This window comes from Protopterus annectens, chromosome 5.part0 (assembly GCF_019279795.1).
Source record: "Protopterus annectens isolate FY-2018-M chromosome 5.part0, PAN1.0, whole genome shotgun sequence".
Lineage (NCBI taxonomy): Eukaryota > Metazoa > Chordata > Ceratodontiformes > Protopteridae > Protopterus > Protopterus annectens.
This window is the reverse complement of record NC_056735.1, coordinates 527,601,980-527,627,371: the sequence shown is the minus strand read 5'-3', so window position 1 is coordinate 527,627,371 and position 25,392 is coordinate 527,601,980. Positions and strand designations below refer to the sequence as shown.

Here is a 25,392-nt window from a genome sequence, read left to right as displayed (position 1 = left end):
TAACATCACAATGCAGACCTAATTCAGTATAGTCTGTGTGGCTTGTGGTCGCACTAGTATAGGTACATACTCATTATTTGCAGTACAGCTGAGTTTTGCTAACTGTACAGTTGTACTGCCATTTGAAGTAACAAGGTGTCACGTTTGTGTATTAAGAAAATCCTTATAGGAGAACATTATGCCAAAGTTGCACTCTACATTAAACCACAAAGTCTAAACATATGCTTTTGACTGCCTAGGACTGATATCAGAGTATAGGCAAAAAAGACATGAATGGGGGTCCCACATGAAAGATCAACAATGGTAGAGGTTTTTAGTAGAATCTAGAACAGAAGCTGCTGTTAAAGGGATAATTAGGGCATATAAAATTATTGCATGAAAACTGTAGGAATCCATCAGATAGGATTGGAAAGAGATTAAATAAGCAATTCACAAAGAAACAGTGGGAAAATATATCTATGGCTCATAGATATGCAACAAATTCTAGCTTGGAAGTATTTGCATAGGTGTTTTTATACCCCAGAAAGACTTCAAATAATTTTTTCTCAAGTAAATTGCAAATGTTGAAGTTGTGATGGAGAAAAGAGGTAATTGGGGAACATAAATATTTTTGGGAGTGTAATGCGTAGGCAGATTGTACAAATTCCCCTCAGACTACTCTGAAGTATCATTTTTTGAGTTGCAATATAGAATTGGAATTTCCTAGACTTTAGCAGGTACAGCAAGCCCCTTTGACAAGGTTGAACAGGGTCTCTGTGAACAATTCCATGTAGGCTGTTCAGAAAGGGCACAGAAAAAAACTATCACTTGGGGTGTAGATTGCTTTGGAAAACTTCCTAACTGTTAAGGGTTTGCTGAGGTTACAGTATTTATTTAGAAGGAAACAGCTTTGTGGTCTACCTCACCAGTGAGGATGTGACTGGTACCAGGTTCAGTATGTGTGAACCTCTGCTGGGTGTGTTCACTATCTGGTCAAGGTTTTGTCAAGTTCAGGAATTATAAGGGAATGTACAGTTCCAGTTTATAAGAGGAATAGTCAGTCTCCCATGAATAAGGTATTTGGTTTAATGGTGTATGTGTCAGGAATACTGGGTGAGTTAATGAATCCAAGGAAAGCTTATTTTATTTATTTTATTTTTTTTTTTAGCTGAGATGCAAGATCTCAAATAGATAGACATAGTATGGCCTTGCTGAGTTTAATTCTGGTGGCTGCCAAAAAAAGTTACTAGAAAATGGAAATCAGTCTAAACCAGCCATACTAGAAGTAGTGAATACTGTAAAAGTGATAAGAGATGGAAGTGGGACCTTTTTAAAAAGAGATGGGAACAAATTGTGTAGAACAAATGAGAATTGTGGGAAAAATACATGCAGAATAATGTTTGAGGAGGAATGAAGTTTAATGTAAAGCTTGAATTGAATGAGCTATGTAATATTCAATTGACAATAACTATATAGAAGATTACATGTGATGTATAATGTTTGCATCTGAAAATGTCATTATGGTTTGTTTTCATTTATATAAATGTATGATTGCCTAAGTCAAATTTCTCTCTGCTTTGTCAGTACTCTATCAATCATTGATAAGGAAGGCGATCTCTTACCTGCATTTTAAATGTCTTGTGCTATTTGTCTGGCATTTGTCTTTAAAACTTTGCACAGTCTGCTTTCCTCTTTGGCTATTTACCTGGAGAACCAATGTCTAAAGTTGGTGGCTCAGGGTAAGGAATATAGCAGAATAATCCCAACCCGAAGCTCAGCCATCTGAAAAGACCAGTAAGGTTTGGTCGGATTCTTCTGCTGTACTGCCTCCACGGGATGTGTGTCTCAAGGCTGGTGAAAGCCCAGAGGACTGCCTTGTTTTTCATTCTGATTTCTCTGCCATGACCACTTTGGAGGCCAGCATGGACCTGTTTTCTTGCATGTACCTGCAGGCTCCACAGATGTCCATTTCAGAAGTTCAGGGGGACCACTGCTGATCATTTCTGAAGGGCCTAGGAGGTGTTCACAAATTCTTGTTAGGGAGGAGATTCCAACTATGCTTATTGAGTGACGTCAGGGATCTGAGCCACTTAAAATAGTTAAGGCTGATGTCGCTTTAAAAAAAGAAGTAAGACTAGGCATATTTCTCTTGTTCTAAAGATCCTCCGTGTGGATGGCAGGATTTTGCACAGGGCTTGTTCAATGCCCTTATGGCTTTGAAGCCTCCTCAAGGCATTTCCGTTCCTGCTCCCCCTTTGGTCTTCCACTCCTCATAAGAGGTCTAGAGAGCAGGTTTCATCTGAGGAATTTTGGGCCTGTTCCTCCCAGATTCCCTCTCAATTGGATTATGGTTAATAAGAGGATTCTATTAGTACTGATTCTCCTTTTGAAGAGGTTTCCTTTGGGGAATACTGTTTCTGGTATGGTAGTTTGTGGGACTGTGCCAATGTTTCTGTTCAAAGGAGGCATTATGAACTCCTTCAAATGGAGTCTCCCAAGCCCTGTGCTGTTCCTTCTGTTCCTTGCTGCCTTGTTGGATACTTTTTTTGCAGTTTCTTAGGCTCCTGATTTTCGGACCCCCCCCCCACCCCGCTCCTAACAAATCTATTTATAAGGTGCCTGATTACAAATTTCTTTACACATTTCCCTCAGCTGAACCTTCTGTTTCTCTTCTACTAAGCTGCTCCCCTCTGACGAGGACAGCAGAACTCGAGAGGTTGGGTAAGAAAGTGTATACTGCTGCTACTCTGGGCTTCGGGACTGTCCGTTATCATGCCTGTATGTCTGTCAGGCTTCTCATGTTATTTCAGATCTTCCTGATTCTGACAAGAAGGCTTTGTCCTCTCTCTGTTAGGGTCCTCTTCTTAACATGCTTGCCATTCCATTAAATATAGGTATACCACCTTATCTAGAGCTGCTGCCTTTGATTCTGTGTTGAGGGAGCTACTCCTGGCTTTGCCTTCAGCATCTGCCTGATGACATCAAGGCCAAGCTGATGGATGCTACTCTTGACAGAAATCTCTCTGGTTCTGCTGCTGAACTTTTTAAGTTCTTTAAGGAAAAGGTCAAGGCTATGCAGGAATTTAAACATATTTTTGTTTCCCCGTTGCAAATTTCAGAGGAATTACCCTACCAGGACTGCCTTTCTGTACATGGTCTCACCCTCCTCCTAAGGCTCAAAAAGGGTTCTAGAAGTGCTCCTCCTAAGTCTTGGACTCCTACAGCTCAGAAGCCTCTCTTTTCCAGACAAACAAGGTTCTGTTTGACTATATTCTTTCCTCCTTCCTCAACCGAGTTCCTGTATCTTGTCATCTTTCTCTGTTCCTTCCAAATTGGTTACAGATAACTCGGGACTCTTGGGTTTTTTCTGTCATTCATCAGGGGTATTACTTGGTTTGGAAATCCCTTCCCACCTTTTTGGGCATTCCTAAACCTCCTCAGGTACAGCTGCCCTTTTTTTCCATATGCACTTCAGAGACTTGTCTCAAGGAATCATCTAAGCAGTTTTGACTTCTCAAAAGGGGAAGGGATTTTATTCCAGAATGTTTCTGGTTCCCAGGAAAGAGGGTACCTGGAGACCCATTTTGGATCTGTCCCAGCTCAATTCCTTTCTAAAGGTTCCTTTCTTTGAAGTGTTAATCTTTTAAACCTTGTTTCCTCCTGTTCCTCAGGCTTTTCTAGTCTCTCTGGATCTCGTGTGTGTATCTCCATACTCCTATTCATCCCCTTCCTTGCATTTTCAGTTTTCCCTTTTGCTCTTGGCGCCTCTACTGCCACAAGTGTCTTAAAATGCCTCACTCCTTTGATTGCTTTCTGCCGGATGAGGGGAATTCAGAACCTTCCTTATCAGTCCGACCTGCTCTTCAGGCTTCCTCTCCAGAGACTTTGCTTCAGTGTCTTTCCTATACTGTCTGTCTTCTGCAAAGCGTAGGGTTTATAGTGAACTTCAAAACTCCTTCCCGACTCCTCTTCAGGATCATGTTTTTCTTGGGTGCAGGCTGTAGGCCGTTCCAATGCTGGCATCCCTGCCTCCTTACAAGGCTAAACCTGATTGCATTCTTTTGATGCCTTCTTCCTCTGGTCTCCATTACAGCCAGAGTGTTTCTAAGGGCTCTAGAATACATGGCTCCCACCATTCCTATGCTTCCTCTGGCCAGACCTTATATGAGAAAACTTCAGTGGTTTCTAAAGTCACTCTGGCTTCAACATGGTCATCCTTTAGACTTTCCAGTTCCTCTTATCTCATGTCTCAAGTTAAAGCTCCAATGGTGGATTTGTGAGCAGTCCCTCAACCCAGGGCTTCCTTTTCAGCTTCCAGTCCCTAAGGATTTATTTTCAGATGCCGCAGATGTAGGGTGGGAAGTATCCTTTAGCCCTTTGAAGGTTCAGTGTTTTTGATCTCTTTGTCAAAGGAAGGATCATGTCAATATCAAAAAGATGAGAGTTGCTTTTATGCCTTCCATTCTCTCTTCCTTCCAGGACCCCTCAGATCTTCACAGACAATACCACAGTGGTGTCGTACATCAGCAAGCAAGGGGGGATGGACGGTCTTACCTTTTGCGCAGACTAGCTCTTTAGGATTGGGACCTAGGTGTCCAGTATCAGGCTGGTTATATTCCTTCAGATCAGAACATTGTGACAGATTCTCTGAGCAGGTCCATAACAGACTCGCGAGTGGATGCTTCACAGAGATGTTTCCTAGAGTAGATCTTTTTGCATCCCCTCTGAACGGGCAGCTTCCTCTCTCTTACACCAGAGTCCCATGTCCTCGGGCTTGGAAGGTGGCTACCATATCTTTTTCCTGGAAGGGAATGTTTCTTTATGCCTTCCCTCCCCTTCCTCTCATACCAAAGTCTTGTTCAAGGTAAAAGACTCTCCAAAATCTTGTTTGTGACTCCTTTTTGGCCCAGACAGCATTGGTTCCCTCTTCTGCATTTAGCCAAGGGCAATCATGAGTTGCCTCGCAGGGTGAACTTGCACAGGACAAGGTATCTCTCATACATCCCCCACATGTACACTCTTCAGCTGACAATGGGTGATAGGGTTTTGATCCCTTTTAGACACCTTTTTTTCTGAGGGCACGTTTTCAGTTCTGTAATAGGCCAAGAAACCCACTGCCAGGAAATTTGATTTATCCAGATGGAAGAAATGTTCTGTTTGGTGTCTTGCTTGTAACCTGGATCCATTTTCTATGGAAGTTCATTTGGCTGTCTTATGTGTGAGTTTGCTCAATGCTGGGTTGCAATACTCTTCTGATAAACCCACCTGTCAGCCATTTCTGCTTGTCTGCCTTTGACTCCTCCTTTGGCTTGTATATTTGAGGTCAAACAGTTCTTTAAATGCGTCCTTCATATTAGCCCACCAGGAAGCATACATCTCCTGGGACCTTAATTTTGTCTTGGAAAAATTGACTCTGGCTATTTTTGAGCCTGCAGTTTCGGCTTCTTTACAATATTGTTCTTGGAAGACTGTTCTGGCCCTTAACTCAGCCAGATGGGTGTCTGAACTGCAGGTCCTTATGGCTGTCCCTCCTTTTTTACTTTTTCATAAGGATTTGGTCTTTCTTTGTACTAATCCCTTTTTTATGCCCAAGGTAGTTAATGTGTTGTCTTAATCAGTCTATTCATTTGCCCACTTTTTCTCCTTCTCCACAGTTTGCTAGTGAGAAGGTTCTTCACACTTTGGATTTGCATAAACAATTTGGATATTATTTGGAAAAAAAAACTAAAGCTATTCTTAAATATGAGCAACTTTGTTTCCTTTTATTCTAAGTCTTTGGGCATGGCTGTTTCTAAGCAGACTTTTTTCTTGGATGTCTAAGGGCCTTTCCTGTTGCTGTTGTCATGGGAAAAGTCTTTCATCTGCTTTTTTTTTTTTTTTTTTTCCTCAAAGTATTGGATACCAACTCCATCTCTGAGACTGCTATTTGGACTTGTGGGGGATACTTTTACCAAGCATTATACGTTGGATATGGTTTCCAGGGCTAGAGCTGAATTTGCCAAGACTATCCTGCATGGCTTTCTTGAAGGCTCTCCTGGACCCTTCCTCCTCCCTCCTTTCCAACTGAGCTTTTGTACTGTCCTTACTGGCTTTCTTGAAGGCTCTGCTGGACCCCCCCCCCCTTCACCTCAGCTTTTGTACTCTCCCTACTGTAGGGAGTAGTGCATCAGTGATCTAAAAGAATGCAGTACAGTTGTGTAAAATCTTCCATAACAGTAGATGTCTTTTTCATGGTTGCTGTATTTGCTCCCGCCCCCCGCTTTTCTCCTTCTGGATACACATATTCCTCTCCTCCTTGGACTGCTCCTCCTAGGGCTTTACCATTCTGACGGTGGTACATCTGTACATCACCTTTACGCCTTATGCCGTGTGCAAGGAGCACACGTGTGAAGTACGATGCCCCTATTACAATCTTAGGCTTTTGTATACTGGCCGGACATTGGGCTGCCCTAGGCAAGGGATCCCCACTGTAAGGAATACTGCAACAGTGAAGAGAGGAACATCTACTGTTATGGTAAAATTTTACACTACTGTACTTTTGTATTGGAAGGATCAACTTATCCCACTTAACTCTTGCCCACTTTACCTCCCAGGTAAAATTCTTCAGCTCTAGTAATTGACAAAATTTGTCTGATCTGTTTATAAAATAAAAGGGACTAAAAACATTTTCACTGGTTGTATCTTGCCAGTTTCTTTGTTTTTGTATTCTTTTGTTTAGTCTCTTTCCACATATCCTTAGCTGCCTTAACAGAATCTATATTAACCCATACCAGTAAATATATTTTATGTCCCCATAAATATAGGTATTACTGAAGCAATTCATGTCTGGGTACATAGTTTATACAGATTCTTTGTTTTTTCTTCTTTAATTTTATATACCAGAAAGACTTGAAGCTATCTCAAAATTTTCAGCACTGAAATGTCCTTTTCGGGTCTTATGAAGTACAAAATGTCAGCCGCAAATAAAGCAAACTTTTTTTGATTACCATACCAGTCATATCCTTGAATTTCTGAGTCCCTTATTTTCTTTGATGGTTATAAATGTAATGTAGTTAGAAAAGGGGAAGGACACTCGTGCCTGGTTCCTCTGTTCAGACAGAACTTTGAGTGGAACTTCCCCCCCAACTTTAATTTTCACCTCTGATCCCTCATATATCCTCCTAATTAACCTTATTATTATGTCAGGGGAATGCAAATTTTCAGTTGCCTTACTGATAAAATCTCAGCTTTCTCTGTATCAAGACCCACCAACAACATTGGTGTTTTCTTACATTGTTTCCCTCTGGATCATCATTGTTCTTTTAATGTCAAATATTCGGCTCCCATCCACAAAACCACACTGATCAATATCTATCACCTTTGCCATTCATTTAGCCATTATAGACAAACAGTATAAACAGTCTTAGATGAGGCTGGATCTGATGGGTCCGTACCATCTTTAGGTATTACAACCACCACAGCTTTCTTCCAGGATTTTGGTGCTTCTTTTAAAATACTGTTAAATGAAGCCTTCCAGGTCTTTATCACTTTCTTCTCTCTTAGCTTCCAAATGTCCACAGGAATACCATCCGTTCCTGCAGACTTTACTGTAGATTGGTTATACATCACCATTTGTATCTCCTCTCCTCCTATTCCATCTATTAGTAATTGAGCATCAGTTTACCTCTAAACTTGTCATTTTTAATTCCTTCAAAAACATTTCCATTTGTACTCTCTCTATTTCTATGCTTTATGCAGAGTTTCATAAAATGTTTGAAATAGTCCTAATATCTCTACATGATCTATGGTTTACTGTCCTTGTTACAGGCTCCTTAACTTGATAACCTTTTCTACTTTCTGTTGCCTGAGGAGTTGTGCTAAAAGCTTTTGTCCTCTGGAATTATATCCATGTAGTCCCTTATTTTCTTTGTAACATTGCAGTTCTACCTATTCTGTGATATTTCCTCTATTCTGCAGTAACTTTAACCTTTCAGTCCTGTTGCTTCTTGACCATCTCTTATTTCTACCCTACTTGTAAACTCCACTTTAATTTTATCTTGCTCCCTAGCTATATTTTGTAAAGATTTCCACTACCAATTCCTGTTTAACAGGTGGGGAAGCACTAGTGTCTTATTTTTGTTTCATTACCCTAAGTTTTTGTTAGTTATTGGCACATGATCCGAGTTATTGGATGTGTATCAAAACTTTCACTTGAAAGCACATTTTCCTGTGAAATACAATTTGTTTAGCTTAGCCCAGTTTTGTACCCTGGGGAGCAATATGTCCATTCTTTCCCAGCTCCTACGGAATTCATATATTGCATACCAAATACTTTTCATGTAGATCTTTAAGAATCTATATATTTTTTTTTTTGTTATATTTTCCTTTCTAGGCCCCCCCCCCCCAGACATTTCCTCCCTGTTGCAAATCAAATACTTGTCCTCTCCAATAAGTAACATTCTATGCTGAAACCTGATTATTTCTCCCGGAATTTTCTTAACCTCCATTATAGCAGTTTCAGGTGTAATAAGTACATGCCAGCATAATCCTCCTCTCTTGCCAGTAGCCCTTTACTACTAAAAAAAATCCATTATCTTTTTTCCCTCTTCTCACTATTGGAGTTCCTCTAGCAATTGATGTAAGTACTCCCCCTTTCTTTGTCCTAGATATTCCACTGAATAGCCATCCTGAAATCCTTTCTTTATCAAATTAATGTGCTCAATTCTTTCCAAATGTGTAATGTAGCCTAGCTGTTTGCACTCTGCACTTCTTAATGCAGTTCACTACTATTTATTTATTTTTGCATGTACCTGGAAGACCATTCACATTTCAAAACTATGGAAATTGTTGCCATTATGATGAGTTATTTTTTCTCTTCATGTAAAACAGCTTTTTTAAATGTCTAGTCTCAACTTTGTGTTACATGCATGCAGTAATATTTGGCAGGTTGATCTTGTATACACTTGTTTTTTGTTGCATCCATTTGAACCCAAGTCACATCTTACAAAACTCATTTTAATGAAAACCCTCGGAAAAAAACACACCCCCGGAACACCCCTCTAACCTATTAACTTAATACAAACATGCATAACTATGTACATCTTCAAGTAAGAAAGTTTAACCTTCCTAATAGGAACAATTGTCCCAGGTTGACAGCTGCACTCACTGGCTTTAATTGACTTATAATTAAGGATATCCATGCTAAAATGCATGGTACAGCTTGTGTGTCTACTTACACCAAATGCTGTCTGTTTTTTGTCTTATCGTTTTTCCTGTCCAGATGTAAAAAAAACTTGAAATACATTCAGAAAGTATTATCGTTTAGCCATTGAAAGAAAAAAGCATTCTGTTTTTGCCCTATCAGCTTGTCTTCATAGAAACATGAGAACCAGATGCACAGTTGCTCTCAGCTGCAAGTTTTTCATATTGCACTGTGAACATTTATTTGCTCAATGAAAACTTTTCATTGCATTCAGTGTTTTTATTTACTTGCTTCCAGATAAAACTTGATAGATCAAGCCAAGGGCCTTAATACAATCATTCCCTTATACAGAAGTAAGGAAATGCAGATCAGTTTTAGTTGCATCATGCTCTGTATACTTTTCTCACCTCAACAACCTAAGATTACATCATATTATCTTAAATATGCTTTTGTCCAGGCTGTCTTCTCTTTTTACACTGCAGTGCTTACATTTCTTGAAACTAAGCAACAAGAAAGCAGGGAAAAGGGCACCTGTTTACTTACTATCCATATATCAGAAAAATAACTGAAAATAATTATATTACATGCAGTGTATGTCATGTTTTATAAACATACTGTAGATTTTTTTTTACTTGGTTACTACTTTCCTTCCTCTTCCACCTCCTTAATGTTAAATAGGGCATATGCTTTTGGGGGGGGGTCCCCTACAAGTTTAATAAAATAAAGTCCATTTCCAGGTTTTCTTGTACTACATTTCACAAATATGGTTGCTTTGTACTCCCACATTTATTCATTAATGTCAGAGTTGCTGGTTTTCTTCATGTTTATCTCCATCTCTGTACTCCAGTCTCTGGCTCATTTCCAACATACTCCTGGATCTTCTAGTCAACTCCTGTGCTTTTCTTTTCTCTGAATCTCAAGCATATTTCTTTGGAACATTGAAAAACGTTTAACTGGCATAGTCTGACTCTGACTTTTATCAGAAGAATAAGAAGCTGAGTCCCCTTTTGTTAGCTCACAGTTTGTTGGACACAGTTTTATATTCCGTCCTTAGCATGTTCTGCATCAAAAAATTGATTTTGACCCTCCAGGAAAATATTTTGAAGATAGCTGGATACAGCAGGCACCTGTCTGTGTACATTCCCAGTGATTAATCATTTTCCACAAACACTCAACTGTCTCCAGCTTTTAGTATTTTGTCTTTTTGCCAAAGTTTTGTCAGAATCAAGTCTTTCTGCTTATAGAATTGCATCTTTACTCTGAGGTTTTGGCTGCTTTCATGGACAGGTTTGGAGCATGCGCACAATGTGCTCTTTCAGTTAACTGCTGTGGAATATCAGTCAGGTTGCTTATTTGTGCTTTAAATTTAATACATTTTTTTCCTTCCAATATTTCTGGTACAGCAGAAAATCTCAAGTTTTCCCTTTGTGCTACCATTATTTTGACACCCTTCTTGAGCACTCTCCTGCTCAGCCAGCCTTTTCATTTCAGCCTCTGATTTTTGCAGTTTTATCAGATCATCCTGAATATCTGTTTAAGGTTTCCCTTTTATCCATTCTCTTTGAGTTGATATACTCCGGTGTTTATTCTAATCCACTCTGAGCAGATTTGACTTATTTTTTCTTCTAGATTACTTGAAGTCATGCCTTGCAGCAAGGTTGAACTTTGAACTGCATTTTGCTGAAGAGCAGGATTCTTTCCAGCCGGTGTTTCCTTACCTTTTAAGGTTGATTTTCTTTCAGGTTCTCTATTTCTTCGTTACTTGCAGTTGGGCAATGACTGAAATTTATCCAAAAAAAAGCAAATTCACTGGTTTTCTTTCCTGAGTTTTTCACACTGAGAGATGAAAGTAAGCTATTACTCAGTATGCAGCCATCTTAGAAGTCTTGTAATAAATCCTGACCCTCATTTCAGAAAAAAAAAATGCTACAGAAATAAAACCAGCATAGGGTCCATTTTCATCAGCTAGGCAATCTGATTACACTTCTTTAAAATCATGACACCACATGCCAGCAAAAGAAAATGCTCCTGAAATGGTCATGAAAGCAAGCATTTCTAATGAGCAGCCACTTTCGGTTATATTCATCATTTTGTGCATTATGTAGATTGTGCAGACATATATGTAATAAAAAAGCAGGTTTGATTTTTGTCATTAAAGGATAACTGCTGTATTGAAAACTGAGTAAACTTTACTGGTAGAAGTAAACCAATTTAAGTACGTTAAAAGTTTCATGAATGCATGGTCTGATTTATTCTATTTTCTTGTTGCAGCCGGTATGGAACGCCTGAAGAACTGAAGGAATTGGTCGACACTGCACATTCGATGGGTATTGTAGTTCTTCTGGATGTTGTGCATAGCCATGCATCAAAAAACACAGAGGATGGTCTGAACCAGTTTGATGGGACTGATGCTTGCTTTTTTCATTCCGGCTCAAGAGGAAATCATGACTTGTGGGACAGTAGGCTTTTTGATTATTCCAAGTATGTTTATTTTGCAAATACTTACAATTTTTTTCAGATTCTTTGCTGGATTTTGGAAACCTAATCTATCTGATATTAACTTAGTTGTGCTGGAAGTTTCAGTAAACTGCAAAACGAGTATTGCAGTATTTACTGTTCTGTGCTTTATGAAAAAAATATTCTGCTTTTCATCTAAGGATGTGTGATTAAAAGCATTTTGCAGTATTATCTGCTGTAATATTACCAGAGTAAAGGAATGATCAGAGAAGTTGTTACATTTGCTATCACTAAATGTGTGTTCCATTCAAGGCCACATTAGAATATTTTCAGTATTAGTATTTTAAAGTAGAAAACAGTCAAACCCTGGAGCTTTTATAGACCTTTAGACAATTGGAAGAAACTATTTTGTCCATATTTTTAAACTTAGTGTAGTTGTCCTTGGAAGGCCCTTTGCTGATCTAGTTTAGATGTTTCCCTTTCTGTATTCTTCCTACGATTTTTGTATAGATTTTTCACCTTACCGCTTTCTCTTAGATCCTGCTGTGCTCTACTCACATGCAGCGCTTTTTGTTACTTTTTCCATTGTGTAGGCAGATGCACTGTTTTATGTTTTCCTGTTTTATATACTTGCCCTTAAGTCTCTGTTGAGCAGAAAAAGACAAAATAGCCATCAAAACCTTTATTTCTAGCATCTTTGAGTAGAATGGCATTAGCCGTGTTTATATCTGGTTGTTTTAAAAGTTTTTCTTGACTTCATTTTTTGTATAGGCTGGGCCTGGCGTAAGCCTTCATCCCAGTCTTTGAATGGAGATGTACAAGGCTGTAGAGTGAGGCCTGTCTGTTCCACCTTGGTACAGCTGTGGGGAAGACCAGATTCATGTTGACCGACAATTATCCAGATCAAATGCTTAGGACATCAGCCTGACAAACACTTGCTTAGGTGTTAATTTCCTTTCTTACAGGCCATACTTCTGATTCATTTTCAGATTGTGCAAATGAATTTATCATTTGAACTACTGGATTGAAGCCTGGAAAATGGTGGTTCTCTTCATGCTGATGGTTCATCTTTGTTCCTTGCTGTGGAAGTTCGCGAAGTTTGACATTCCACCAATGGTTTAGATTTGTCCTGTCATTTCATGTATAGCCAAATGTAAAAGTACCAAGATTATAGCTCACTTGACTGTACAAAGAGAAAAACTTTTTAGTTGCATTACTCTTATTAGAGAGAAACTATAGGGATTCCTTTAGCTGATCCATTTTGTGCAGCTGCATTGTGCTCATTTGTGTTGGTACTGCTTACAGTGCAGATCCATTGGAACAAAGAACATCTTTCATTCAGAGCAGTTGTGACCAGGATTTGCAACAAACCTTTGTAATAGATATTGGCCTGGGTGGCATAGCGGGAGGGTTAAGCAAGACTGGGCTCCCTAACACTCAACACTGGGTGTTTATCTTGCACAATAATGTACCCATCAGAAAAAGGATGATGTGATAGGACATTTGAGTTGTACAAACTTTCTTTTAACTAGTATGACATAACTGAAGTATCTTCTGCAGAAGGAGACTTTGGATGACTATTTTGTGTGACTAAAAAGTTATGCAGCCTTCAGTCTCTAGGAATGTAAAAAGGAAAGCTTAGGAGGGACCAGAATTCAGGATGATACAGGAAGACACATGAGTAAGAAGTCTCTTCTGATTGTACAGACATAATAGAGGTAGTTAACAATGGATGTGCTCCAAGCCGATGACCTTTTTCAGTTGCAGTGTGCGTCATAGTAGAAGATAAACCAAGTCTTCTTTCGGCTTTTCCAGTTAGGGGTCACCACAGCGGATCACCTGTCTGCTCACGATTAGCAGTGGAGTTTTATGGTGTCAAGTTGCCAGCCTGGGGCCCAACCTTCCACAGAAGGCACACACATGCACACACTCACACCTAGGGCTGATTTAGAGTGTCCAATTCACCTACAGCATGTCTTTGGGAGGAAATTGAGCACCTGGAGGAAACCCACGCGACCACATGGAGGACATGCAGACTCTGCACAGAAGGCACCCCAGCCAAGGATCGAAACGGAGAACCTCTTGCTGTGAGGCGGCAATGCTAACCACTGCACCACTGTGGCCACCCAGAAGATGGATATCTACAAAACATATCCAACTTAGAAAATCAAGTCTGAAACTAATACATTTAAAAGCACACATTTGCTGTTAATATCTCCAATAGTTACAACAATCCCAAATGATTGTGACAACCATGTCAAAGACTTGTAAATGTGTTGTGATAGAATTTTATACAACCTAGTCTTTAGGTCATCTGAAACTCAAACATACGCTTGTGAAGATCTCAATAGAAGGGCGTCATGTCTAGAGCTGTGCTGCATCTGTAAAGATTTTGCATTTGTATAAAATGTGAGACGGTGCGCCAGTTTCCTCTGGAATTGTATGCAATTTTTTTAATTTTGAACTTCTGTTAAAAACTGATTCCAGCAAGTTGGGACAAATTTGGAAAAAAAATGGCATTTTACTTACAGATGAGAATGAAAGGCAGTCTTATTAGGGTGAGTGCCCTTTCTTTGTGTGTGCCAAGTGACCGTTCTTAATAGCTTGTCAGACTGAAGACAATATTCCATGTTAATTAGCTTTTGTGTAGATGAAGCTATCCTGGTGTGTGTGTGTGTGTGTGGGGGGGGGGGGGGGTGGTGCTGTCCCATTCCTCAGTCCAAGGTAAGTAACAGGTTTGTCTTGGTAGCAGCAGGAAGTGGTGCATTCTGTAGTTAGCGATGAAAATGAACCAACAAACCTTCAGTACTTCAGTCTGTAGGCGGGCATTGTTATAGGAATTGTGCTGGGCATATTTGAGTTTAACTGTCACTGTAATGATACATATGGCTTTCCTAATGGTGGGGGGCCTGGGATGGAGAAGGGTGAACTTTTATAGTAGAATATAAATGGTTTACCTTTGAAAGGTTGAAAATCAACCTACCGAACAGCCCTTTGTGCGAACCGAAATGACTAAAATCGTCAGTCCAATCTGCACTGAAGTTTGAAAATCAGCAAATCGAAAACCATATTCGCTGATTTTTGAACATCAATTCAAAAGACAAAGCGTAATGCAGGGAGGCTGCACCCCCACACCCCCCTAATTTATTATTCTAACTCTGAGGTCACACTACAGTAGGGAAAGGGTCCCTTTTCCGATCCCCACTAATAGTGCACCTCACACCAAAAATGTCGAATCTGCAATCAGCGAACTTTACTGAGCATTTGCTCATTGCACATTCGATGTATTTTGTTTTTGGCTTTCCGAAAACTTGAAAAAGTCCTTTCGGACTTTTTGTATTTCACACATGTGCTTTACGCACATGTAAAGGTTGTTGTGTCTTTCGGCTTTTCCCAGTTAGGGATCGCCACAGCAGAACTCCGGTCCGCTAATGATTGGCAGATTTTTATGTGCCGAGTTGCCAGCTCTGACCCACAACCTTCAACGAAGGTACGCCCATTCATGCATGTCTCCATGCAGAAGACACTCTAGCTGAGAATCGGACCGGACAGCGTCTTACTGTGAGGTAACAACGCTACTGCAGCACCACCACCGCAGTATACGGACATGTAACGGTAAACCATTTAAATTCAGTACTTGTTTAGCTACTATTTTGACATGACATTTAAAGGGGAGATATCAGTCTACCTGCCCTAAGTATTTGTTTTGTGGTACCTAGTTAAAGCTATTCTTTAATTAGTTCAGAAGATGCATGGTTTCTGAATCTTTCAGTATTTGACCGCCTCTAGAAGTCATTGTTGTCTTAAAGTTTGGTTTATTTTAGTAAAGCTAATACAAGAGAGTTGAAGTCTCTTTTCTAGTCTGTTTTGTAAGACTTGTAGTCTTCCTAGAAGACAACCGATGCTTGATCTTTGCAAAGTTACAAATGAGGCTGATGTGTATAAGGGGCAACCAGAAATGTATAGAGGTCTGCAGCAGAATCCTTAACAGAGATGTAACAAAAATGAAACTATACCTTCAGAGTAGTCAGGCTGTAATAACAATGTTGGCCTAGGAAGGCAGCATGTATTTGAGAAAACTGTGCACATCAGCAGTTTTGGAACTGGGGTTAATGTTTCAAGAAACATGATATATTTTTGTAGGTAGGGCTACATGTATATGAAGTGATTTTCTACAGAATGGAAAAATCAAAAGTGGTGGTAAGTGGGAATTAAGATGACACGGAGGCGAGATCATTATTTTACATATGACGTTATTAAAACTTTCCAGTACTGCATATTTAATGTGTGGATTAACTGTACACTAGCTGTGGCTTAACAGCAGTAAATTGAAGATCTACAAATGAATGCCTGACTTATAAATTTAAAGGTTTGAAACTACATTTTGCAATGCAAAAATGTTTCTCCTCTATCACAGTAAGAAAATATCTAAAAATGTTTTTCCACCACCTCTACACCCCCTTTAATAAATATGCTAACTCTGTGGTCCACCACATGTGGGAGAAAAAAGGGCAAAGAACACCAGGCTAGAAACCCATCCCACTGCATATGTAGTGTTGCGTGATTGCAAATCTGCCAAAGTAGTGACAGTTTTGTAAATAACTACTCTAAAATGCATCATACAGCATTTCATTTGTGACCATCGATGTAGTGCATTGGGCAGACTTGTCTGCATATATTCTGTTCATTGCAACTAGGATACTAGTTATACCTGCATCATGCACACATCTGTGGTAATATAAAAGGTTATAGGCTTAGCATAAGTGCAAGTTGATTTATGTTTTTACGAAGTTGGGGCAAATTGGGGCAAACTTTTACTTCAGCAAGACGTGATACTGAGTTTAAGCCTGGTAATAAGAAAGCAAGTTAATATCCAATTTTCACTTAAAATATGAAATTTGTGTTATTTTCATAGTTTTTTTCATTGGAATAAAAATCCATTTCGGTCATGGTTAACTTGTGCAAACTCTACTTTTAAATTCATTCTAGCATTCTTCATGGAACAGTTTAAACTGCAAGTACTCTGCAAGTGCTCTTCATGTGTGGAGAGGTTAGTGTTTGTGTTAGGAACATGGCATTTTCTTCATGTATGGTGAGCTTAGCATTTTTCTAGTCCAGTGGTATACAGGAGTGCAACACGTGTTCTTTTGTGACTGGAGTATATGCATTTCTGTGCTGAGAATGCTGGTACTTCTAATTTTAAGAGTTTAAGTGTTACTTTTATATTTTCTTCATAAGAGATTAAAATGCAGAAACTGAGAGGAAGTCTGCCACATCATTGCCTTAGGATGTAAAAGTTGAATTTTGATTATTCCTAAAAAGTGCAGATTTGTTTGACAATGTCATGTTCCTGGCTCATTTCTGCTAATGCTCATTTCATGCTGAGAGATGGCTTTCAGTGTTTCAAAGTTGCTTTGCCTTTTCTACATCAGCTGGTGATGGCCAGTGTGTACACACTATTGTTTTAACTAAAGCTTAACAAAATCTGTGTTTGGAGAGCTGTGCTTGCACTCTGAAAATAGGGAAAAATACATTTAAGCATTTGCCTAGTGTGAGATCTGATCTCGGGAGATTGGGGCTGTTTAAAGGTTAAGGACATGCAAGCGTATTGAGCTAGGGGCTAACAATGGAAACTAATGGCCACTAAACAGTGGAAGAAGGCAGAATAGCTTTTAAAAGATGTTAAAACTTTATTCTGCTACACTGAATGAACAAAGTGTGGCACTCTCCACAGTCTGTGTCCTTTTGTTGTGTTTCATGGCTTTCAAAGCTGTAAAACATTTTTTTTGTGTTCCTACAGCTTTCTTCTGTAGTTAGTATGTGGGAAAAACTTAAGACGCATATACTACATCAGTTATCTCTAGTTGTAGCAAGCATTTTCATGTTCTCAAAATCCATACCAAGATTCATCTCAAACTTCACTGTTGACATGATTGTCTGGACATGCTTGTTTTGAACAGACAGTTATGACTGAAGACTTCATTATAATCCTTTTTCCCCAGTTTCAAAGCATACTTATGGTCCAAGTAGTAAACAATTTATTAGGTCTGCTGCTGCTTGCTAAGTTTCTCCATTTGCAGTTTCAATTGTTAGAGCAGTGAAGAATGCATTAGATAGTAATGTCTATCATAAGTCTCAGATGCTGTGAAAGTGAGGGAAAGTAATGTGCTTCAAAGCTGACCAGAAAGCACTGAAATGTTTTGGTGAATGTGTAGAAAAACTATTTGATAGTGACTGCAACGAAATTTATGTACCCTTTATCTTCAGCACAAAACTTGTGTTGCTTCGGCCAGTGTAGAAATAATGAAAAGAGCCAAACTGTTGTCTTATTGTAGAAGAAACATGGAAGCTGGTTACCACAGTTTTTTCCTCAAGGAAAAAGCACATATACTTCAGTTAAAACAGTGTTGTCTCTAAGTATCAGGCAAGTATGCGTCAGTGAGTAGAGCAAATCGGTACACATCTTAGCTGCATCATAAGATACTTAACATAAATTCTTATTTGCTTATCTAGATTTCAGGTGCTTAAAACATAAATTCTGATGTACACATTGCATTGTAACAGATTTTAAGCAGGCCATTGTTAACAAATGTTTCACTTGTGCATTGAGAGGGTACTCACTGGAGTTTGTGTTTTTGTAACTATCAGAAACTGAATTACATTTGCTGTAATCAGGTGCTGTTGAGAAACCTTTCTCTTGGAAACTGTCAGATTTAAACTTGTAGAATCTGTTTTAAAATACAAAATGATAGTGTTGTGTCGATGAAGGTGAGAAATTGCCTAGATCCCTGTTTGACTACTCTGTAGTGTCTGCCTTTTTCCTCTTTTTTTCTTAAATTCAGGGTTATGGCCGTGCTTATTTTCTGAGTTTAGTTTGGATTATAATAGGCTGCTTCGAAATCCACACTGTGATGGTTTAATTATCAGCTGTCTACTGATCTGTCACCCAAGTTTTCATATTCAAAGTGTTTGACATTCTGTTGAGCTTTATTGATCAGAGTGTACCTAAATTGTTGGAAGTCTTTCTGTGCATTAGAACTCTCATGGTCCCAGACAACCCGGTAGGAATCTTCCAAAGTTTGGTTTGAAATGTTAAGTGAACCTTAGATGTATGTGTGAAATGTCATACTCAGATTTTCTGTTTCTTTTATGGCTTTGTATCTGTCCTCTCCACAACTGTTAATGCTGATGTCAAATCAGTATTTGTATTCAAATGCAATGTGAAAACTTGCCTGCTTATTGTGTGCTTTTTACTTGTAAAACACTTCCACAGCTACTTATTATTTTAAAAGGTATGATTGGGAATGGACTGCAGTACTGAAATTTCCTTTGAAAATCATGCTGAACTTGTGGCAGTATAACTATTTTGCATATTACAGCTTAAGATGTGCGCTCTTCATGTCATAAGATCCAAAATGTTTAGATGGTTAAGCTTTGGCTGGAAGTAAAAAGTGTCACAGAACAATATGAATATTTTTTTTTTTAAGCAAGAAACATCTTTATTAAATTATCACATATGACATAGGCAATCATACGTTAATATAAATGAAAAACATTACTGACATTTTAGTTGCAAACACTAAACATCACAAATCATATTGACATAATTTTAGTTAAAAAATGTTATGCATAATTTATAATCTATTCAGGCATTGTCAAACATTGCATAGCTTATTCAAATCCGGTCTTCTTTTAACCCTCGTTCCTCTGCTACATGTATTGAACCCACAATTTCCATTTTTTCTATGTAATTTGCTGTTGCCCTTTTCTAAGGATCCCAATTCCAGTTTTTATCTTTGTTATATTCACTACTTCTAGTACAGTTAGTTTAGACTTTGATTTCCATTTTCTAGTAATTGCTCTTTTGGCAGCCACTACAATTAGACTCAGCAAGACCTTGTGTCTAGGAAATTCCGATTCTGTATCCTAGCTCAAAAATATAATTTCCCCAGTTTACACTAGTTTGCTCACATGGTGCATCCTGCAGGGAATCCTTGGTCTGCTAACTCCTTACACACTCACAAATGTTCCCATTTACCTCTTTTTTCCTCATCACACCTCAAGCATTGGAGTCTTCTAGGAGTATAAAAATACCTATGTAAACACTTCCAATCAAATATCCTAAATCTTCTTGACTTTGTTGCATATTTGGGAGATGTACATATATCCCCCATTGTTTCTTTGTGAATTGCTTATCCAGTCTGACTTCCCAATCCTTTCTAGCCTCCTCTGATTCTTATAGTTGTGCAATATTTTGCAAGCTGTACTAATTGTTTCTTTTTTAACAGCAGCTTCTGTTATAGATTCTACTAAAAACTGCCAGTTTTTGTCTTTCACTTAGGGTCCCCCTATTTTTCTGTTTGCCTGTACTCCCGATATCAATCCTTGTTAGGAAAGGCAATCTCTAGCCTGCAGTCCAAATAAATTCTTGGCCTTTTCCCATTCTGTTAGCTTTCCCTCCCTAATTTTCATTGAATACCTTGGTTCTTTTGCCAGTTTTCTCCAGTAAATTCCAGACCCCTCTTGCCTATTGTCTGTATACCTAATTGCAGTCATCCCTATTGGCAGACCCCTTTCTCCATTCCCGTGTTGGCTTAGTTCTTCGAATACTTTTTGCTACTTTATGAATGTAATCTGTATGGTTATTATTCTTAAGGATCTGCATCCAAAATCCCCAGTCTTTCTTTGTTTCTTGAGCAGCCCCCCCCCCCTCGTTTCATCATCATCACTTTCCACTTTGAGTTATAGGTTTCTGCTTGTGCTGTGTGTAGGAACCTTAACTGTGTAGCTCTGAAATACCCCTTAAATCGGGTAATGCCAAGCTGCCTTGTTCTGCTGGAAGAATCTGCTTAACCCACTTGACTCTTGCCATCTTCCCCTCTCAGATAAAATCCTTCAGCTCTTTATTAATTGCTATCCACAATGTCTACTCTGGTTGATAAAAAATATGACTAACCTGTGTATAAAACTAAAGGGACTCAACATTTTAACTGCTTTTACAGTAGACCCTCTTAACCGGCACCCATGGGGTTGGTAGATGCCAGATAACTGTAGTTTCTGGTTGCTTGAGAGCTGCTATTAAAAATAGGCCTGATTAATACTGTACCCTGTACTATTTGTTTGGTTTGACATGTCCTTAGGTTGGGGAGAGAGGGGATTTATTCCAGTCTTCCTTTTTAAAACTCTAAAAACATAAGGTACGTTTGAGGGGAAAAACAAAGTGCAACACTTAAATTGTACAGTATTTCTTCAATTTTTTTTGCCGGTTGCTTAAGTTCCAGTTAACTGAGCATTTACTGCGTCTTGCTATCCATACTCCTGTAACAGGGCTTCCAGTTTCTTAGTTTTTGTATAATCTTTTGTTTAGTCTCTTCTCACATAACCCTAGTTGCAATAATATAATCCTTTTTAATCCATACTCCTAAATATTTCTTTGTATTATGTCCCCAGAAATATGGATATTGCTCAACCAATTCATGTGTGGGTACAAGTATAGCCTTTGTTTTGTTTTTATTAATTTTATATCCTGAAACACTTGGAACTGTCCCAAAATGTTCCACAACACTGAGATGTCCTTCTGGTTTCATCTGGTACAGATTATTATTGTCTGCAAATAAAACCAACTTTTCTTGATTACCTTACAAATTACATCCTTGAAGGCCTGAGTCCCTTATTTTCTCTGCAGTGGTTCTAAATATAACCGAATAGCAAAAGGGAAAGGAGGACAGCCTTGCCTGCTTCCTCAGTTCAGACACAACTTATCACAGAGGAACCTGTCCACTTTTATTTTTGCCACTGATCCTTTACATATCCTCCTAGTTAACCTTACTGTATCAGGGGATTTAAATGGATCTATTGCCCAGGTTTTATAATGCCAACTAACTGTGGCAGAATTTGCATCAATACCCACCAATAACAGTGGTATTTTCTTGCATTCTGCTTCCCAGTGGATCATCATTGTTCTATTACTGTTGCCAAAGGTTTGCCTCCCTTCGAAAAAAGCATTGATCCATATGTAGCAATTTTTGTGGCACCTTTGCCACTCTTTTAGCCATTATAGACAAAGACTTTATAATCATGGTTTAAAATTGAATGGGGCCTATATGAAGCTGAATCTTGATGGGCGTTTTACCGTCTTTACATTTTATAGCCACCACAGCTTTTTTCCAGGATGATTGTTCGCCTCCTTTTAAAATATTAAACAAAACTTTTTAGATCTTAGGTTTTCAATATTCTTTTATCAAGCAAAACCATTCTGGTAATCCCTATTTCTGTGGCACAGAGGGATAAGGCTCTGAGTGTGGCCTGGGAGACTAGTGTTTGGTTGATGTCACGGGTGCCCAAGGGACCTTTTTAAGGAGATGGAATGAGCTTGAGATGCCAGCTCACTTGTTCTGAGTGGCAAGGGAGGGATATGGCCACTCTTCTGCTATGTGGGTGACACCTGTTGGTAAATAAGCTGATTAGCTATTGAAGGACATGCTGATGCACACTGCTTACAGGGGATACACTGCTGAAGCAGGAGAATAAGTGAGCAAGTGTGCATGTCTCTTCCTTCTACCCATTTTAAGTCAGGCTGCCCTGCCTCAACTAGTACTGTCCAATGTGGCCTGTTTCTTAATGGTAACTCATCTGCTGAGGGAATGCATATATGCTAGGTTCTCACAGAAGCCTGGGTGTAGCTTGGGTGTTGGCCTGGGATGGGAGAATGAATGGGCCATTTGGGCACAGGTAAGGAAGCTTTAGGGTCAAGTCCTATGGAGCAACAAAAATAAAATATTCTGGTGATTTAGTAATTAGAACCACAACAAGGGCAAGTTGAAGGGGTGGCTGCCTCAGTTGCAAGCAGGGGGCAATTGCAGAAATCAGTGGGGTGCAAGTGCAGCACCAACTCAGGTGTATGCTGTGGGTGCCTTTTGAATGTTGGAGATCATAACTGTGATCCTTGCATCTGTATAACTCAAATGGTGGACTATATGCTAAATCTGATAGTGTGGTAGATAAGTATTTACCCTATTCTGAGATGCAGCTTGCTACAAGTTATTATCTACCCTATTCTGAGATGCAGCTCGCTACAAGTTATTATGTAAGTAGTAGTAGGCCTGTGAAGTGGGTGCACACCCCCATTCCCACAAAATTATCAAAAAATGAAATCACAAATTTTAGACCTCACTGTTCAGTCAGAATTGTGCTTTTAGTTTTCAAAATGTTGGTAAGCGGGTGTTACATTTTTGAAAGGAAGAGTCTTGCTGTGCATTCTAAGATCAGTCTGTGATAGTTGGCAAAGTAGCAGTTGGCAATCACTACTGTTTACTTTCAAAAGAGCTTAACATGCTGTTTTGAGAAATCAGCCTTGTGAAAGGCTTTTTAGAGATCTGAAAATTATGTATGGCTCTGATGGACTCCCCTAAGCCTATTTCAACACTAACTGTTGTATACTTCAAATCTTTAAATTTGTTTCCCAGCCACAAACCTATGACAGCACAATTACTGCTGTTTAGATATTTCTTGTCTGTTAACAAGGTTTGAAGGATTAACTCTTCTGATTTAATAAGTTTGGGATGCTCGCAAAGCCTCGTACTGTTGCATCTCTCTCAGCCTCACCAATCCCCTGGACTGTGTAAGTATTCATGTGACTGTAAAGGCAAATCAAATGCAGGGCCTTAATCATGTTGACAGTATTAATGAAAGTTTATGGGCCCTATCCAGTAGCCAAGTCAGATGTCACATTCATGCAAACATTGATCTTAATATTAATATGGATTTCCACCCGGATATACTGCCAGGGAATGTAGGTGTACATGCATTATTCATTTTCAGGCAACAACTTTGTTAAAGTACTTAACTGTGCACTCACCACCGACAGATGACGTTTGGTTTATTTCTACAAGGTATATGTAAACACGAATGAGTGCACTAACGAGGATGTTGCTAGTAGATAGGACTCAACTGGCTAGGAAAGTATCCTACCACGAGGTTCTTACTGCTACTAACAGGTAAATGATCTCCTGAAATGTCTGATATCCATGCAACAGAGGCCACAAGAGTTCTACTCTGTTGGTGTTACTAGCCAAGGATGTATGTGCTGGTGATTAAAATGAGAGACTAGGTCTGTATTACAAAAACTAGTACATATTTTAAGTCCTTCCTACATGATTTGCTTGAGACCTGAAGCCAGAACTAAGAGCAGACTAACATACTAATTCCTGCAGCATGTTAAATGGGATTGCTTACATCCAGGTCACCTAGGTTTGATTATCAGAAGCAAGCCCGAAGGAGTCAGCAGGGAAGTAAGGATCGAGTGGAGTCTTTACTTGATTTTGTGGTGGTGGGTAGATTTTTTTCCTGCTCGGGGCTATATCCAACATTTCATGTTGTATTATGTGCCAGCAGTTCATAGGGGGTAGTTCTGCTTTTACATTTACAGGGAAAACTATGATTCTAGTGCAAGTTGACAAGTTTAAGCAATGGGAGGAGATTTTAGCTGCTGTCTTTCAGGGCGCTCAGAAATGTGTTCTTTTAAGAAGAATTGCAAGTAAAAAAAACAACGATTAGTCAAATGTGGGAATCTTAAGTGATTTTGCAGGGCCTGGAAACTGTTAAGCTAGAACAGACGCATTCAGAAGTTGAGGCTGCAGGGTTGTAGTTAAGGAAGCTGTGATATTGATGGGGTGACTCTCAAATGCTCTAGGGATACTGGTGCACTTAAAGCAATTGTGAATCTATGAAGGAGTGGAGAAACTGTAGTAAGTAATTCAACTGGAATGTAAGGGTGATACTTAAGAGTAGGCAAGCTGTCACTCTGTGATTTTTTTTGTAGCTGTGAGTTATGCTAGATTTTGAACAGTGTCATGTCTGGTTACCGCTAACAGCTGTGCATCGCTTATCCCTTAGTGACAGAATCAGCAGCAGTGCATGCTAGTATGGAGCTTATTGGAGTCCTCCTGTAACCAGGCTGTGCCATGTAATGCCTAATCAATTCAAAGGGAAATAAAAAATGAATATAAGGGGGAAAATAGTAAAATATTAAGAATAGGTTGCAGAGTACAGTACAAAAACAGTAAATTGAAGTCACGTGCAAACCAGTTTCTTTAATAATAATAAAAAAAAAAGGAATTTATTGTTGTAAACTACCTCTATCCCAAAAGGTGCTAAGGAATGGGTTCCAAACAGCACAACTTGATATTTGTAGAAAACAACTTCAGTAGTGATTATTCACCAGTCCAATCTAGCGTCATTGTCATAATACTGCTATGATCATAGTAAGAGAGCTGTAACTGTCATGACAGAATTCTTCATTGTAGTGTCCTTTGCTAGTGATGAATGCATTGTCCGGGGGTGAGGCTGATCATCTTGTAGTGGGCAGGTATTGCTTGTCAGTATGCTAAAATAAGTCTTGTATACACACAGCCACTTACCAGTCATTTAACCCATGTATAATTCTAAACTGCTATGATTTTGGCATTGTGCTATGATTTTCTCAGATTTATCCTTCCTCCTCCTCCTCCTCCTAGATTTATGATCCTTAAACTGGTTTGAGTGTGCACTTTATTAAATACACAGACTAAGCCTTTACAAAAGAATCATTGCCACTATATAGTGTCTAGTGTATAAAGAGCTTCTCTTGTGAAAAATAAGTGTACTTCTTTTCTGACCCTCTACTGTGATTTTTAAGTCCAGTGCTGTACTTGTTAATACTTGGAGGTTGAGAGTTGTGCTACACAAATGGAAAATAGTTGCCAGATGATGGTCCTCACATACAAGGGGAAGTTTGG

At 39.1% G+C, this 25,392-nt stretch overlaps 1 protein-coding gene across 1 annotated transcript in view; it reads left to right on the top strand.

Moving 5' to 3' along the window:
* GBE1 (1,4-alpha-glucan branching enzyme 1) overlaps positions 1 to 25,392 on the top strand; it is a 1,706,938-nt gene that overhangs the window by 510,484 nt on the left and 1,171,062 nt on the right. Inside the window, exon 4 of the mRNA XM_044071842.1 lies at positions 11,432 to 11,641. Within this exon, the coding sequence (XP_043927777.1) occupies positions 11,432 to 11,641 (210 nt within the window). The remainder of the gene's footprint in view (positions 1 to 11,431; positions 11,642 to 25,392) is intronic.